The 16,703-nt window shown below is 42.3% G+C and overlaps 1 protein-coding gene across 2 annotated transcripts in view; it reads left to right on the top strand.

The window, feature by feature from the left end:
* LOC138961507 (uro-adherence factor A-like) overlaps nt 1–16,703 on the top strand; it is a 33,135-nt gene that overhangs the window by 10,905 nt on the left and 5,527 nt on the right. For both annotated transcript variants that reach the window (XM_070333159.1, XM_070333160.1), the window contains exons 3-11: nt 1,335–1,417; nt 1,735–3,985; nt 4,627–4,718; nt 6,823–7,060; nt 9,603–9,749; nt 12,206–12,368; nt 13,212–13,345; nt 14,298–14,362; nt 14,955–15,125. In XM_070333159.1, the coding sequence (XP_070189260.1) occupies nt 1,335–1,417; nt 1,735–3,985; nt 4,627–4,718; nt 6,823–7,060; nt 9,603–9,749; nt 12,206–12,368; nt 13,212–13,345; nt 14,298–14,362; nt 14,955–15,125 (3,344 nt within the window). The remainder of the gene's footprint in view (nt 1–1,334; nt 1,418–1,734; nt 3,986–4,626; nt 4,719–6,822; nt 7,061–9,602; nt 9,750–12,205; nt 12,369–13,211; nt 13,346–14,297; nt 14,363–14,954; nt 15,126–16,703) is intronic.

Raw genomic sequence — 16,703 nt, 5'->3', positions numbered from 1 at the left:
TGATGCCCTTCAGTGCAAAGTTTCAAGTGTTTTACTTAGAAAATAGCTGATTTAGGTGGGGGGTATAAATAACCCTTTTTCTAGCATCAAAATTACGCTGAACGCAGGGCCATCACTTCAAATTCGCGTGGTTTACTCACTCACTACGAACCACTGCTATCGCAGTGGTCCCATGCACACCACTTCCCCACGAACCACTGCGATAGCAGTGTTGCAGCATGTGGCAGTGTTTCAGCACGTGTCGTACTGGTAGACACCATTGTTGTTATGCAAATTTGCACAAAGCCAGCGAGTACGAAATCAAACCTCGCGTCATCGTTCTACGGCAGACAGAAGTGAAACTAGCTTGGTAATTTGCAGACGATTGGTTAAACTTGAGAGCCAGCCTCTCTATTTTCGTACAAAAATTGACGTCATTGAGCTAAAAAAAATCCAAAGGTCAAACACTGCTATCGCAGTGGTTCGTGGGGAAGTGGTGTGCATGGGACCACTGCGATAGCAGTGGTTCGTAGGGAGTGAGATATCCTTTAACCACATGTACCATTGTATATTCAGTAATACAGTACCGCCGTTTCAAATACTCTGCAACACATGTAAGTTTTGTAACCCAAATACAACATGATGGAGTCCGTACATATAACCGTTTCTTTTATTGTAACTCAGATTCGACCCCTGTTGATTTTAATCAACCAATTTTCTTGTTCCTACATGTAAGTTTTTTCAAATACTTCGCAACACATGTAACCCAAATACAACATGTGTCCGAACAATACCGCTTCTTTTATGAAAACACAGCTTATTATTCGGCCATTGTTGATTTTAATCAACCAATTTTCTTGGTTTTTTTTGTTTTGTGTTAAATTCATCTTTGTAGGTCACAACTTCTTTGGATATTTCGGTAGAAGTGTGTTCTGCTGGAGTCTGCCCAAGGAAGATTATTTTTCTCAACTTTGTACATTGTGTCGTAATATGGACCTGTTTGTAACAGATTTATTGTCATCACACACACACACACACACACACACACACACACACACACACACACACACACACACACACACACACACACACACACACACACATCATTTCTATAAATTCAAATCAAGGTTGATTGCAATGATCACCGAAATGGTTAAACATCTTATTCTTGACAACAGGTGTGCTAAAGTTGATCTTTCTGATAACATGAAATGAGCATACATTCGTGCAAGGACCACTGCTGTGTGTGTGTGTGTGTGGGGGGGGGGGGGGGGGGCTGACTGACTGACACCCACACACAAATGAAGAGAGAGAGAGAGAGTTGAACCTGCTGATTCTTTTTATTGTACTTTCAGTGGGTAGTCAAGAACCTTCCCCCAAATTTTGAACATGTTGCTGCTATTCAGATTCAGAGAATATGGAGAGGTCATAGAGTCAGGTAAGTTTTACAAAGAGAGAGAGAGTATATGTGTGTTTGAACGTGTCTGTTCGCGCACGCGTGTGTTTCAACATTTCCATTTACCTATCTAAATGTTCTCTTAATCACGTTGTAGAGGTACCAAATGTTGATGCTTGCTCACAAGAAAATATGAAAACTTCAGATAGCTCAAAAGTGGACATTTCTGGACCACATGATGTTTTTATTCAACACACTTACAATCAGAATTTTAAAACGTTTTTTGTTTAAAAGAAGAAGAATGTTCTTGATGCTGTCTCTTTTGACTGTGCCTTAAAGAACTTTCTTCTTGTTTGCAGACGGATAATCGGTGATTTCTTTGCATATGTACGAACCCAATTGGAGAAAGAATCTCCAATTTCGGTCTCTGAACACAACGCTGAACTAAAAAACAATCCTCGTCAAAGCAGACCTCGCATCAGAAAACAGCAGAGTCAGGAACAACCAGTTTCCACATCTGAGGAACAGCTGAGCACAGAGCAGTCACCTTCGACCAAACAGCCGAGTATTGATGAACAGTCCTCGTTTCAGGAGTTCAGCACAGGACAGTCCTCTTTGTCTGCAGAAGAGCTGAGCACAGGACAGTTCTCTTTGGCCAAGCAGACTAGTAGTAGTACAGAAACGTTCTCTTTGGCGAAAAACTACTCTTGGACTAAACAGAAGAGCAGAGATATCACAAAAAAGCCAGGCGTAGAACATTCCTATTCTTCGCATGAGCTGCCCACAAAGCAAGTCAGTTTTGCTAAATTACCTGCAAGCATAGAGAGGCGATCTTTTGGAAAACTGCAGAGCACAGAACAGTCCTGGTCTGGAACAGAGCAACCCTCTTTGGGCAACAAACGAAGCCTAGAACGGGTCTCATCTGCAACACAGTCGGACATAGCACATCCCTGTTATACCAGACAGCAAAGTGAGGACCTGTCCCTGTCTAGAAAACGGTCAATTACAGAGGACTCCTCTTTCAAGCAACAACCAAGCTCAGACCAGTCTCTTGGCGGTAGGCAGCCAAGCTTAGAACATCCATTAGTTGATAAATGGCTGAGCTCAGAACATCTTCTACTTGCCAGAACGCAAAGTGTGGACCTGCCCCTGTCTAGCAAACAGTCAATCACAAGCACTGAGCAACCTACCCCTATTCCTCCAGCCGGTACTGACAGACCGCTCGTCCAACCTAGAACTGACCAAAGCTTGGGAGAAGTGGGCACAAATAACACTGACAGGCTGGTCACCCAGGTTCTAAAGGGAGAGTCTGTGGAGGAAACACAACCAGAGAAACAGCAGGAAAGTGAGCCGCTTCAGCAGACCAGCTTTCAACCGCCACGTGAGCCAGTGCTTTCAGAGAAAGATTTATCTTTGAAAACAGAATCGGCAGAGAAGATACTAACAGAGGCACAGCCGGAAAGTAAGCTTTTTCAACAGACTAACTTTCAACAGCCAAGCGAGCTGCTTCCAGAGAGGAAATTGTCTGTGGAAAAGGAATCAGTGCAGAAGGTACAACCAGAGAAACTGCAGGAACAGACCAGCCTTCAAGAGCCAAGCGAGCTGCTTCCAGAGAGGAAATTGTCTGTGGAAAAGGAATCAGTGCAGAAGGTACAACCAGAGGAACTGCAGGAACAGACCAGCCTTGAAGAGCCAAGCGAGCTGCTTCCAGAGAGGAAATTGTCTGTGCAAAAGAAATCAGTGCAGAAGGTACAACCAGAGAAACTGCAGGAGCAGACCAGCCATCAAGAGCCAAGCGAGCTGCTTCCAGAGAGGAAATTGTCTGTGCCAAAGAAATCAGTGCAGAAGGTACAACCAGAGAAACTGCAGGAGCAGACCAGCCATCAAGAGCCAAGCGAGCTGCTTCCAGAGAGAAAATTGTCTGTGCAAAAGAAATCAGTGCAGAAGGTACAACCAGAGAAACTGCAGGAACAGACCAGCCTTCAAGAGCCAAGCAAACTGCCTCCAGAGAAATTGTTTGTGCGAAAGAGTTCAGTGCAGAAGGTAGCTGTGAAACTTACGCTTTTTCAACAGACCAGCTTTGAAGAGGTAAGTGAGCTGTTTCCAGGGAAGGAATTGTTAGTAGAAAAGGAATCAGCACACAATATACAACCATCTGTGGAACAGCAGGAACGTAAGATTTTTCAACAGACCCGCTTTCTAGAACCAAGCGAGCTGCTTCCAGAGAGGAAATTGTCTGTGGAAAAGGAATCAGTGCAGAAGGTACAACCAGAGGAACTGCAGGAACAGACCAGCCTTGAAGAGCCAAGCGAGCTGCTTCCAGAGAGGAAATTGTCTGTGGAAAAGAAAACAGCAGAGGTGATTCAACCACGTACGGTGTTTCGACAGACTAGAACTCAACCAGCAAGTCGACTGCTTTTAGAGAGGGAATTGTCTGCAGGGACAATACAACCACAGAAACAGCGGGAACGTAAACTGGTTCAACCGACTAGTTTTCAACTGCCAAGCATTCTTTTCAAAGAGGCCAGCCCCAGGCATTTAACTGCTGACAGGCATCATAAACCAGACTTAAAGGAGGAACCTGCAGCTAAAAGAAGGAAGATGACGAAGGTGAGGTGATAAAGGAAATGGGTAGCACAGATTAGACTTGAAAAGGAGAATTTGTGTGGGAGAGGGGGGGGGGGGGGGGATTTTGTTGAAGACAGAAAAAATGGAATATACATGTACTTTGTACCAAGAATCTCGGGCCAATAAATTTAAGAGTGCTTAGTCGATTTACACAGAGATATACAGTTGAATCTTATATTTTTTTAAATTTCAGTGTACAGTAATAGAAATTTAGTCAAGCTAATAGGCATGACATGATCAAGCTTCTTTCATGAACAGATCGAAGGAAGTGAGGGTGGCATATTGTGTGTGGGAGCATGAAGGGGTGGGGAGAGGGAGGGAAAGTACAGTAGAACCCCTCTTTTAGAACATTAGGTCTTAACAAAGGAGGGTGTCTTAAAATGGGGGTAAATTTACAGAGGTTCTCAACAGAAAGTCTGAGAAAACAAGGTCTTAAAAGGGAGGTAGTCTTAAATTCGGGGGTCTTAAAAGAGGGGGGGGGGGGGGGCGTCTATTGTATAAAACTGTATATGCCAAAATCTTCCCCTAATGAGATTGATGTATCATTGAGCTATAGGTATTAAAGCCTGAAAAGGTTGTGGACAGTTTATCCACAACTACACATTATCCCATGTGTGTTACAGAAATCTGCAGCACGCTTAGCCCTTGAGGCTTCCTACGACAGATATGTACAAAAAGCTCTCCAGCAAGGGAAAGCATCCAAAGATATGATGCAGTAAGTCTGGATCTAGTCCCCATTTTCAGTGTACTGATTCTTCTTCTTCTTCTGCGTTCGTGGGCTGAAACTCCCACGTACACTCGTGGTTTTTTTTGCACGAGTGGAATTTTACGTGTATGACCGTTTTTTACCCCGCCATTTAGGCAGCCATACGCCGTTTTCGGAGGAAGCATGCTGGGTATTTTCGTGTTTCTATAACCCACCGAACTCTGACATGGATTACAGGATCTTTTTCGTGCGCACTTGGTCTTGTGCTTGCGTGTACACACGGGGGTGTTCGGACACCGAGGAGAGTCTGCACACAAAGTTGACTCTGAGAAATAAATCTCTCGCCGAATGTGGGGACGAACTCACGCTGAGAGCGGCCAACTGGATACAAATCCAGCGCGCTACCGACTGAGCTACATCCCCGCCCCAGTGTACTGAGGAATGATATAACAGAAGAGAAGACTGTTGACTTTTTCAACCTGCCTTAGGCCGGCTCGCTTGAGTTAGAAAATACATTTCAATTCCTTTCTACATTGATACATGAACATTGAGACAATTGTGGTTTTCCTTTGTAGAGGTGGCCGGCTTGTGTTATGGTTGGTACATGTAATGATCAGGGTTTTTCCCCCATTATAAATTAGCAAGCTGATTGAGGTAAACCCAACCCAGATAAAGCAAACAAAAGAAAAAAACAAGAGGCGAAGCCTTCAAGGCTCACGTAAGAAATCGACAATCAGTAACACAAACTCAATCACTCCGTCACACACACACACACACACACACAGTAAGCGTAGGTGACACTGTGCAAGAAAGCGAGACACTAGATCTAGATCTGTCTGTCTGCATGTGTAGCCTACTTACAGGGACACGACTGCCAACTAGTCTCGGCCCGCTCAAAATAACAATGACCGAGACTTTCAGTAATTCCTTCGCGTGACGTCTAACCCTCTTACGCCATAATGTGACGTCTTCAAATGTTAAAGTTTCTATCACATACACACACACATACACACGCACAGACAGACAAAGTTTACCATCGCATAGGCTACACTTGCGTGAGCCAATCACCAAAACAAAAAAAGTAACAAAAAACAAGACGACAATGAATAGCAAGAATTTAAACAAAATTTTGTTGCATTCTGTACAGCCATTTTTTGCACTAAAATTTGTTCTCAAGATGCAGGACTTCTGCTGGACTAGCTAACGTTATTTAACAACTGTTTTTTAATTTTTATATTTAGTCAAGTTTTGACTAAATATTTTAACATTGAGGGGGAATCGAAACGAGGGTCGTGGTGTATGTGCGTGTGTGTGTGTGTCTGTCTGTGTGTGTGTGTGTGTAGAGCGATTCAGACTAAACTACTGGACCGATCTTTATGAAATTTGACATGAGAGTTCCTGGGTATGAAATCCCCGAACGTTTTTTTCATTTTTTTGATAAATGTCTTTGATGACGTCATATCCGGCTTTTCGTGAAAGTTGAGGCGGCACTGTCACGCCCTCATTTTTCAACCAAATTGGTTGAAATTTTGGTCAAGTAATCTTCGACGAAGCCCGGACTTCGGTATTGCATTTCAGCTTGGTGGCTTAAAAATTAATTAATGAATTTGGTCATTAAAAATCTGAAAATTGTAAAAAAAAATAAAAATTTATAAAACGATCCAAATTTACGTTTATCTTATTTTCCATCATTTGCTGATTCCAAAAACATATAAATATGTTATATTCGGATTAAAAACAAGCTCTGAAAATTAAATATATGAAAATTATGATCAAAATTAAATTGTCGAAATCAATTTAAAAACACTTTCATCTTATTCCTTGTCGGTTCCTGATTCCAAAAACATATAGATATGATATGTTTGGATTAAAAACACGCTCAGAAAGTTAAAACAAAGAGAGGTACAGAAACGCGTGCTATCCTTCTTAGCGCAACTACTACCCCTTTCATTCTGTGAGTTCGACAGCTACTTGACTAAATATTGTATTTTCGCCTTACGCGACTTGTTTTTGTTCCTGTCTTTTGGAAGTAAACTAAGTTGTGTGTGTGTGTGCGTGTGTGACTCATTAGCCTGAAATCTGTTTCTGTTGATCATATTTTTGTATGTTTTAGATTTGCAGAGTACTGCGCCTACAGATTACAGGTATGGTGGCTGATGAAACACCGCAAGTTCCTGAGGGAACGTATGATGAAGCGCTCCCTGGCCCTGCGGAAAAAGATGGCACTACACTCGGTGTCAGACATGCAGGTAGAGATAACAGAAGCTCATGTCGAGAGAAGGAGAAGAATTGGGCCTCTGACAAAAGGGGACGCTGCTACATCCATACAGCGAGCCTGGCGCAGGCACATTGTGAGTGTGTTAGAGGCTGGATGGGTGGAAAGGGGAGGAGTGCAGAAAAGGGAGAGAATAAATGCCTGGGGAAGCAGGAAAGGGAGAGAATAAATGCCTGGGGAAGCAGAAAAGGGAGAGAATAAATGCCTGGGGAAGCAGAAAAGGGAGCTTCTGGCGGAAAGGGAGGCTGCTGTATCCACAAAGAATAGATGATGAATGCCTGGGCGGGGATGTAGCTCAGTCGGTAGCGCGCTGGATTTGTATCCAGTTGGCCGCTGTCAGCGTGAGTTCGTCCCCACGTTCGGCGAGAGATTTATTTCTCAGAGTCAACTTTGTGTGCAGACTCTCCTCGGTGTCCGAACACCCCTGTGTGTACACGCACGCACAAGACCAAGTGCGCACGAAAAAGATCCTGTAATCCATGTCAGAGTTCGGTGGGTTATAGAAACACGAAAATACCCAGCATGCCTCCTCCGAAAACGCGTATGGCTGCCTGAATGGCGGGGTAAAAAACTGTCATACACGTAAAATTCCATTCGTGCAAAAAACACGAGTGTACGTGGGAGTTTCAGCCCACGAACGCAGAAGAAGAAGAAGAATGCCTGTGAGAGAGAGATTGAGTGAGCAAGTGTAAGAAGGGTGGGGGGGGGGGGGGGGGGGATATATTAATTAACAGTAATATATAACGTTCAATAATGATATTGACTGCCTTGCCAGTGATGTTCTTAGAAAATGTTGAGATTCTTCTTCTTCTTCTTCTGCGTTCGTAGGCTGAAACTCCCACGTACACTCGTGTGTTTTTTGCATGAGTGGAATTTTACGTGTATGACCGTTTTTTACCCCGCCATTTAGGCAGCCATACGCCGTATTCGGAGGAAGCATGCTGGGTATTTTCGTGTTTCTATAACCCACCGAACTCTGACATGGATTACAGGATCTTTTTCGTGCGCACTTGGTCTTGTGCTTGCGTGTACACACGGGGGTGTTCGGACACCGAGGAGAGTCTGCACACAAAGTTGACTCTGAGAAATAAATCTCTCGCCGAACATGGGGACGCACTCACGCTGACAGCGGCCAACTGGATACAAATCCAGCGCGCTACCGACTGAGCTACATCCCCGCCCGTAGAAAATGTTGAGATAAGTTCCTTGTCTGTATCATAAGTGATTGTCTGTATCATAAGTGATTGTCTATATCATAAGTGATTGTAAGTGATTTATCACAAGTGATTGTCTGTATCATAAGTGATTGTCTGTATCACAAGTGATTGTCTGTATCACAAGTGATTGTCTGTATCACAAGTGATTGTCTGTATCACAAGTGATTGTCTGTATCACAAGTAATTCTCTATATCACAAGTGATTGTCTGTATCATAAGTGATTGTCTGTATCATAAGTGATTGTCTATATCATAAGTGATTGTAAGTGATTTATCACAAGTGATTGTCTGTATCATAAGTGATTGTCTGTATCACAAGTGATTGTCTGTATCACAAGTGATTGTCTGTATCACAAGTGATTGTCTGTATCACAAGTGATTGTCTGTATCACAAGTGATTGTCTGTATCATAGTGATTGTCTGTATCACAAGTGATTGTCTGTATCACAAGTGATTGTCTGTATCACAAGTAATTGTCTGTATCACAAGTAATTGTCTGTATCACAAGTAATTGTCTGTATCACAAGTAATTCTCTGTATCACAAGTGATTGTCTGTATCACAAGTAATTGTATCACAAGTGATTGTCTGTATCACAAGTGATTGTCTGTATCACAAGTAATTGTCTGTATCACAAGTAATTGTCTGTATCACAAGTAATTGTCTGTATCACAAGTGATTGTCTGTATCACAAGTAATTGTCTGTATTACAAGTAATTGTCTGTATCACAAGTAATTGTCTGTATCACAAGTAATTGTCTGTATCACAAGTAATTGTCTGTATCACAAGTAATTGTCTGTATCACAAGTAATTGTCTGTATCACAAGTGATTGTCTGTATCACAAGTGATTGTCTGTATCACAAGTGATTGTCTGTATCACAAGTGTTTGTCTGTATCACAAGTAATTGTCTGTATCACAAGTGATTGTCTGTATCACAAGTGATTGTCTGTATCACAAGTGATTGTCTGTATCACAAGTAATTGTCTGTATCACAAGTAATTGTCTGTATCACAAGTAATTGTCTGTATCACAAGTAATTGTCTGTATCACAAGTGATTGTCTGTATCACAAGTGATTGTCTGTATCACAAGTAATTGTCTGTATCACAAGTAATTGTCTGTATCACAAGTAATTGTGTGTCTGTCCACTTAAAAGACCACTGGGTCCAAGTACAGTCAATGTAACGTTTAGTTTTGTCATAAATCAAACACTCCAATCACCTACCGTTCTTTTTACATTTAGTTACATTTAGTTAAGTTATGATTATTGATTCGATATGTTTGCATTTTCAGGGTTTCCTTGACATCTACTCTACATGGATTGTAGTTGTGGATAATTTCAGGCATTCACGTATTTGTGCACATTATCAGGATTAATCTGCAACTTTGTTTCTTTGCAGGATATTCAAGTGTATCGGTATTATCGTGATCTCATCAACTTCAGAACGAGGGGTGACCCATCAGTAATGCTGCGGTGTATCAACCCTAACGAAGCAAATCTACTGGAACCAGGCTCTGGGACTGCAGTCAGGTTTAGGCTGGCTGGGGTGAGTACAGGCACATGAAAATAGAAGCATTCACTTCAGTAACATGGGGAGAATATGTTCTTGATGACTTGAAGAAATCCAAACCAGATAAGACTGTTCACATTTCAGAATCAAGACTAAAAAAACAAAAAACGTGAGAGGTTAGTTGATTGCATGTTCAATTATACAATGTTTGATAGTTTTATTTTGTCTATATTTAAACTTTTTACAAACTTATCTTTGTTGTTTCTTTAGGACTTCTAATCACTGGCTTCAGACGAGATTTGGGCAGTGCAGACTTTTTATTTTTTCATGTTTATGAAATCATTATATCACAAAACAATAATGCTTTGAAGAGATTTCAGGTATCCTCCTATGGCAAATATACAGCAATTATACACCAAATAAATTGATTAACTCTTACCAGTTCGCTCCCTTGCCCATCGTAAGCAAGCTTACGATGCCCCCCCTGTAGTTTTCCACTGACCAATTATCTAATTATAATTTTTTTTTTTGTTTTTGTTTTTTACATTGGATGGGTCGGACAGTGGATAAACTCATATTTAAGACACACTTTATGACTGAAACAAGCTGGGTTTTTGTTATAAGTTAGTTATAGAAATGCATTATTAGGAAATAAAAAAATAAAAATCTGTTAACGGTAACATAGGCCAAAAAAATAGGGTCGGTAGGTCGGGACTTTTTTTTAATTTTTTTTTAATTTCCCCAAAACATATTTTTAAGTTATTTTGCCAAAAAACAAAGCCCCCCTTTTTTTTTTTTTTTTCAAATTTTTTTTTTCAAATTTGTTTTTTCAAAATTTTTTTTTTCAAATTTTTTATTTTTTTTAAATTTTTTTATTTTTTTTTTTTACCAAATGCCAAACAAAAGTCTAGGGTCGCGCGAAAAAAATAGGGTCAGTCAGGATACCGTAAACAGAATATTTTTTTGGGGGGGGCCTTAGGCATGAAACGTCCAACTTTGAAATTTGGGTGGGGGTATTCAGGTGACAATAACTTTTTTGTTTATCAGCAAAACTCTATAAAACTTTGCTATGTTGTGTAAAATGAATGCCCAAACAGACTGGTTAGCAGCATATCTAAAATAAACTGAACACAAAAAAAATTTCTTCTTTGTGTTTGTCACGTGTTCCAAAAAATGGGCGTACAAATTTCAACAAAAATCATGTTGTCACCCCCATAAAATTTTTACCTTTAAAGATAGCACAATTCTCTTTGCAAATATGAAAAGCTTATTCATTTTCCTTTCATTTGATATATAACTTTCTATATTTCATTTAGAATATGACCCCAGATAGCCACTCGGCAAGTAGGCACCAACAGCACTGTAAAATATGCCCTAAAACCCCCGAACTGGTAAGAGTTAAGTTGAAAAGAAATGATTGTCCTCTGCTTGGAGATGGTCGTTTGTCAGAGGGTCCTTGCATTATACACTCACTGCGTAGTTCATTTGCAAGGACACCGGCACCGTTGGCCTAGTGGTAAGGCGTCCGCCCCGTGATCGGGAGGTCGTGGGTTCGAACCCCGGCCGGGTCATACCTAAGACTTTAAAATTGGCAATCTAGTGGCTGCTCCGTCTGGCGTCTGGCATTATGGGGTTAGTGCTAGGACTGGTTGGTCCGGTGTCAGAATAATGGGACTGGGTGAGACATGAAGCCTGTGCTGCGACTTCTGTCTTGTGTGTGGCGCACGTTAAATGTCAAAGCAGCACCGCCCTGATATGGCCCTTCATGGTCGGCTGGGCATTAAGCAAACAAACAAACAAACAAAATTTGCAAGGACAGTGGAACCTGCTTTTTAGACCTCCAAAATCTGACACACTCAGGTCTGGAAAGGGAAGTAGTCTTATCAAATGGAGATAAATTTACAGAGCGTATGGTCAAACAAAATTGAAAACTAGAATCTTAAAAGGGGGTTGGTCATAAGATGGTTGAGGGGCGTGGACGTAGCTCAGTTGGTAGCGCGCTGGCTTTGTAGCCAGTTGGTCGCTATCAGCGTGGGTTCGATCCCCACGTTCGGCAAGAGATTTATTTCTCGGAGTCAACTTTGTGCAGACTCTCTTCGGTGTCCGAACACCCCCGTGTGCACACATGCGCACGAAAAAGATCCCACGTTCACAGCGAAAGTCTCAGGGCTTGGAAAACACGAAGACACGCATGCATCATCTCTCGTCTCTGATTATCATGATCGTATTTCGATACTTTGACGAGACAAACCCAATGCTGGTGTGTCGAAGAAGACAGCCACAGCGGGCTTGTTCGAATCAAAGTATCACACCATATCTTCAGCGTATTACCAATACCTGTCCCAATATAGACCAGTTGGTCTAAGAGGACGTTAAACCCTAATAGTCAGTCAAGATGGTTGAATCTTAAAAAGGGGGGGGGGGGGGGGGATCCACTGTACCACATAGTTCATTTGCAAGTAATTAATTAACCTTGTGGTGTTTGATTGCAGGACCGGTTCCCTCCAAACATCTACTACAAGATCTTCACGCACCGCCCCATCCAGGACCTGTGTGCCAACAGCCCCAAAGACTACACGCGTCCCGAGGCCAAGAAACTGACCGTGCGACACAAACACAACAAGGTGGCCAAACTCCCTCCTCAAGAAGATATCAGTAAGCCAATCTGTATTTTCATCGCTGATTCTGAGATAGACGCAATAGCCTCGGTCTTCAAGCTTGAAGGTTGGGGGTTCGAATCCTGGCTGCGCCTGGTGGCTTTAACCGTCACCATGCTTCCTGGGTTGTGGACTACCCAGAGCCTCACAAAAGTGTCTGTATCTGTGAAACTATTGGGAGTTTTTGACTGATACTTCATGTTATCCTCAAACACCATAGGACCATCCCCTCGACCATGCACTTTCTGAAGGATTACCTTTGTAAACAAACAAACTAAGCAATGACCACATTTGAACTGGACAGTCCGTATGATGTGGGTCGTGGGCGACCCATATGGAATTAAAGAAGGATTTTACAATGTTTATCCCTATTCAGATGGCGTGGGTCGTGTACGACCCATACTCTGCAAAGAGGCGATAAAGTGTTTATCCCCATTCGCATGGCGTGGGTCGTGTACGACCCATAAGTTTTACATCGATTCCTTGTTCTTTAGTATGGGTTTACACGACCCAGTACATCATCCAGACTGTGTAGCCGAAAGTGTGATCCGGTGAGGGTTCAGATGGGTGGTCATTTTTCAGATTTTGTAGATCAAGCTATTTGCAGACCTGCTATAGTGCCTTATCCCCCTCCGTGTGTACACACGAGCACAAGACCAATATGCGTGCGAGAAAAAAATCATGTAATCTGTGTCAGGGAGCAAATAAGTTTGAGTTGTGTTGCCAGGGTACACATTGTTGAGTGATGATGCCCTTGGACAAACAATTATCATGGGTGCTTCATTTGTGCTATGTAATGATTGATTGATCGATGAATAATTGTCTTTTTTCCCCTTTTCAGCCCAGGAACACTGGTATAAACGATGTGAGAACAACGGATGGCGACTGGTGTCAGACCGTCTGGTTCATCACATCATGAATGACCCCGTCACATGGGAAAGCTCCAAGAAAACCTACCACTTTCATCATAGCAAGGTACAGTGGAATCTCGACAGTCTTAAACTCTTATTTACTCAGTCAGTAGCAAGGTACAGTGGAATCTCGACAGTCTTAAACTCTTATTTACTCAGTCAGTAGCAAGGTACAGTGGAATCTCGACAGTCTTAAACTCTTATTTACTCAGTCAGTAGCAAGGTACAGTGGAATCTCGACAGTCTTAAACTCTTATTTACTCAGTCAGTAGCAAGGTACAGTGGTGGAATCTCAACTGTCTTAAACTCTTATTTACTCTTCAGCTGGGACTTCACATCGGAAACCATTTACTTGTTTGGATTACTGGAACCAATGCCTGGATGTTCAGATTATTCCTTCATAGGGTGGGGAGATAATCTGCTCAGTCAGTAGCGCACTGGCTTTAAAACCATGCAGTTTGTTGTGGGATGGAACCTCGGGTCCCGCTAGGGGTTTATTTCACAGACTCAACTTTGAGCAATTTTTTCTTCTGTGTGCACGCATGCACACGGTAAAGATCCCACATTCACAGCAAAAGTTTCAGGCCTTGGAAAACATGAATACACACAATATATGACATCTGCAGGTAAAAGGAAAGAAAAGTTACCACCACACGGTATGGCATTGGCAGCTCATTCTCCCAAGGAAGAAAGCATCACACATTTTCAGGATGAAAACCTTACAGGACTATATGAAATGACCTTACAGGACTATATGAAATGACCTTACAGGACTATATGAAATGACCTTACCTTTCTACATTACCTTTCTTTACTTTCTCAGTTTGTAAAAATTTTTTTTAGGTTGTTCAAGTTTGAAGATTGAAAAGTATATCTTTGAGGTGGCTTTGAAAAGGTTTCATCCTTTCAAACCTTGACTATTGAACTAATTACTTTTTCATTAGATATTTGAAGATGTTGATTTCAAAAGAGAGACTATGTGTTTTTTCAAAGAATGTATTTATTTTCTGTTGCAGCTGAAGAGAAAGCAAGATGTGGAAAAGCAGAAGAAATCCAGAAAAATTGATTGGATGAAGAAAATGTAAGTTGTTGATGTTGTCACTTCAGGGAAATAACAATTACATGTATGAAACTCTGGTTCTTTGGTTTCAAATTTGCTTTATTTCACTTGCACTTCAAAGTAAAATAAATATGTTCACGCTGTTCTGATTAAATTTTGAGCAAATAGTTTTTTTTAAAGTCTCTCTACGGAACATTATGTTGGTTCAGTATGTAAGCATGCATAACATTAGTTGTAAAACTATCTAAACTCCACATTCATTGGGTAAACAGGCTGGCTAAAGTCTCCTCGGAACTGCAATGTTCCCAGGAAAGTGACCATCTTTCCGAGGAAAAAATTGAGAGAAAAAAGATCCTAGCCAGTCGAACAAATTGCCTTTAGAATTGATACATTTCGTTTAATGTCCGGGGGGCCTTTGCCCCTGCGCCTTTCAAAAAAATTGATTCCAAGAAATAAAGTTGCTGGCGAGACTGTTAAATTGTCTTTAAAATTGCTAAATTTTGTTTCATGTCCGGGGGCCTTTGCACCAACCCCAACCGGCCAGTTTTTAGAGGTATTATTTTCCGCAGCTTTTCTCCAGCCTGAAATATTTTCCAAATTGAATTTTTCGCAGGTACAAAGAGGGCATGCTGCATGCGAGAGCAGACGACCCTGAAACCGTCCAGCTGATAGAGGGCGCGACAGCAGGCATGATCGCCACGGTGGAGAACCAGGGACCAGAAGCCTTGGAGGACTGGGAGGTGGATGAACTGCTGGACTGGACCACCTCACTCGACTTTGAAGAGTGAGTGTCACAGGGAGGACACTTCACATCTGGAAATTAGTCAATCCTTTCTTAAACAGGGATGGCCAAATCGTCCGCCCGATCGCCAGGGGCGAGAAGAACATCCTTTGGGCTAGTAGAAACCGCCTGGCAACTCGCCCAGCTGGCCAGTGAAAATGCTGGTCCAATGCAACACTTCTGGTTGTGCTATCTAGTTTCAAAGCGTTATAAACAGTGCAGATGCAGCAACTGTGGAATGTACCGGGCCAGCGAAATGTATGGCGGGCTGCATGACTTTCTTTGAGTTACTCGCCCGGCTGGCGAGTTTAAATTTTGAGATTTGGCCATCCCTGTTAAAGGAGGGGAGCCCAGTAGCTTAGTTGGTAGAGCACTTGACTTAAATTGTGATACGCAGGTCATGGATTTGAATCTGGACCAATTTTATGTGCAGACTCTGAGACGGTATCGATGTTCCTTCCCCGGGTCACCAATGGCACGTAAAAGGCCTTGGTCATTCTGCCATAAGTGCCGGTGGCTGATTACCCCCAAACATACATACACCTGGGTAGCGCAACTCTGTTGCTGCTAGCTTTCCACTGGGAGGAAGTGACCAGAATTTCCTAGCAACGGGACTATAAAGTAATACAAAAAAAGGGAACTGTAATCCCTGATTTTGAAACCACTCGGGGTGTCTGAATCGTAGAAGAAAACTTGAAAAAGTCTGAGTGGCTGGATAAGTCTCTGGGCACATTTTTCCTGATTTCAAAACATCAACAACTCTCCTCCTGGTTTGATCAAAGACAGCCAACAGAGTGGATGCCTGAAACCTTTGAACTGGATGTCTCGTGTCATTCATGATTACTCTCATTGTGATTGTCTTAATCATTAATGCCTTCAAGGTTCACACAGCAGGGATGGTAGTCAGGGGTCGACACTAACTTATTTGGCCTGGGGCCACACTGGCCCCAGAGATGGAAATTGCTGGGGCGGAAAACAAAAATCTGGGGCCCACTCTCAGTATTCACATGCGGCAATGCATTGTCGGTTTTTCTTCATCGTACTGAAGCCAGGGAAATTCTTTCAACCATTTGACATTGAAATTACGACAGCGCTTCACGCTTTTGGCTGCATCGGTCTCCTTTTTTCGTTTCTCTCCACCCTGTTCTTCATCTTCATTTCCATGTCTTTTTACACCAGGGATGTGTCGCCACATTTTGCGTTTGGCATTTGAAGGCGATACTTATCTCTCACGCTAAAGAGCGCAATCTGGGAGTTATTTCCCTTGCGGCATTGTCCTTCGACGATTTCAATGTTTTTTTTTCTTGACTGCGGCATTGATCGTAACGCAAATTTCAGTGACGACTTTGACTGGCGATTTTTAGTGATTGGCTCTGGCATTGGAATTTTCGGTTTGTCATTGTCAGTTGGAATTTATCCTGGGGCGGAGTGGGCCCCAAGCTTCGGCAATGTTTGGGGCGGAACACAAAACTCTGGGGCGTTCCGACCCCCGCCCCCGCTAGTGTCGAACCCTGGTAGTACTGTCACATAATATATATTTCCATGCATAATATGTAGATGACAGTTTCTGTCGTACCTAAT

Source organism: Littorina saxatilis, linkage group LG3 (assembly GCF_037325665.1).
Source record: "Littorina saxatilis isolate snail1 linkage group LG3, US_GU_Lsax_2.0, whole genome shotgun sequence".
Classification (NCBI taxonomy): domain Eukaryota; kingdom Metazoa; phylum Mollusca; class Gastropoda; order Littorinimorpha; family Littorinidae; genus Littorina; species Littorina saxatilis.
This window is presented reverse-complemented; position numbering and strand designations above follow the sequence as displayed.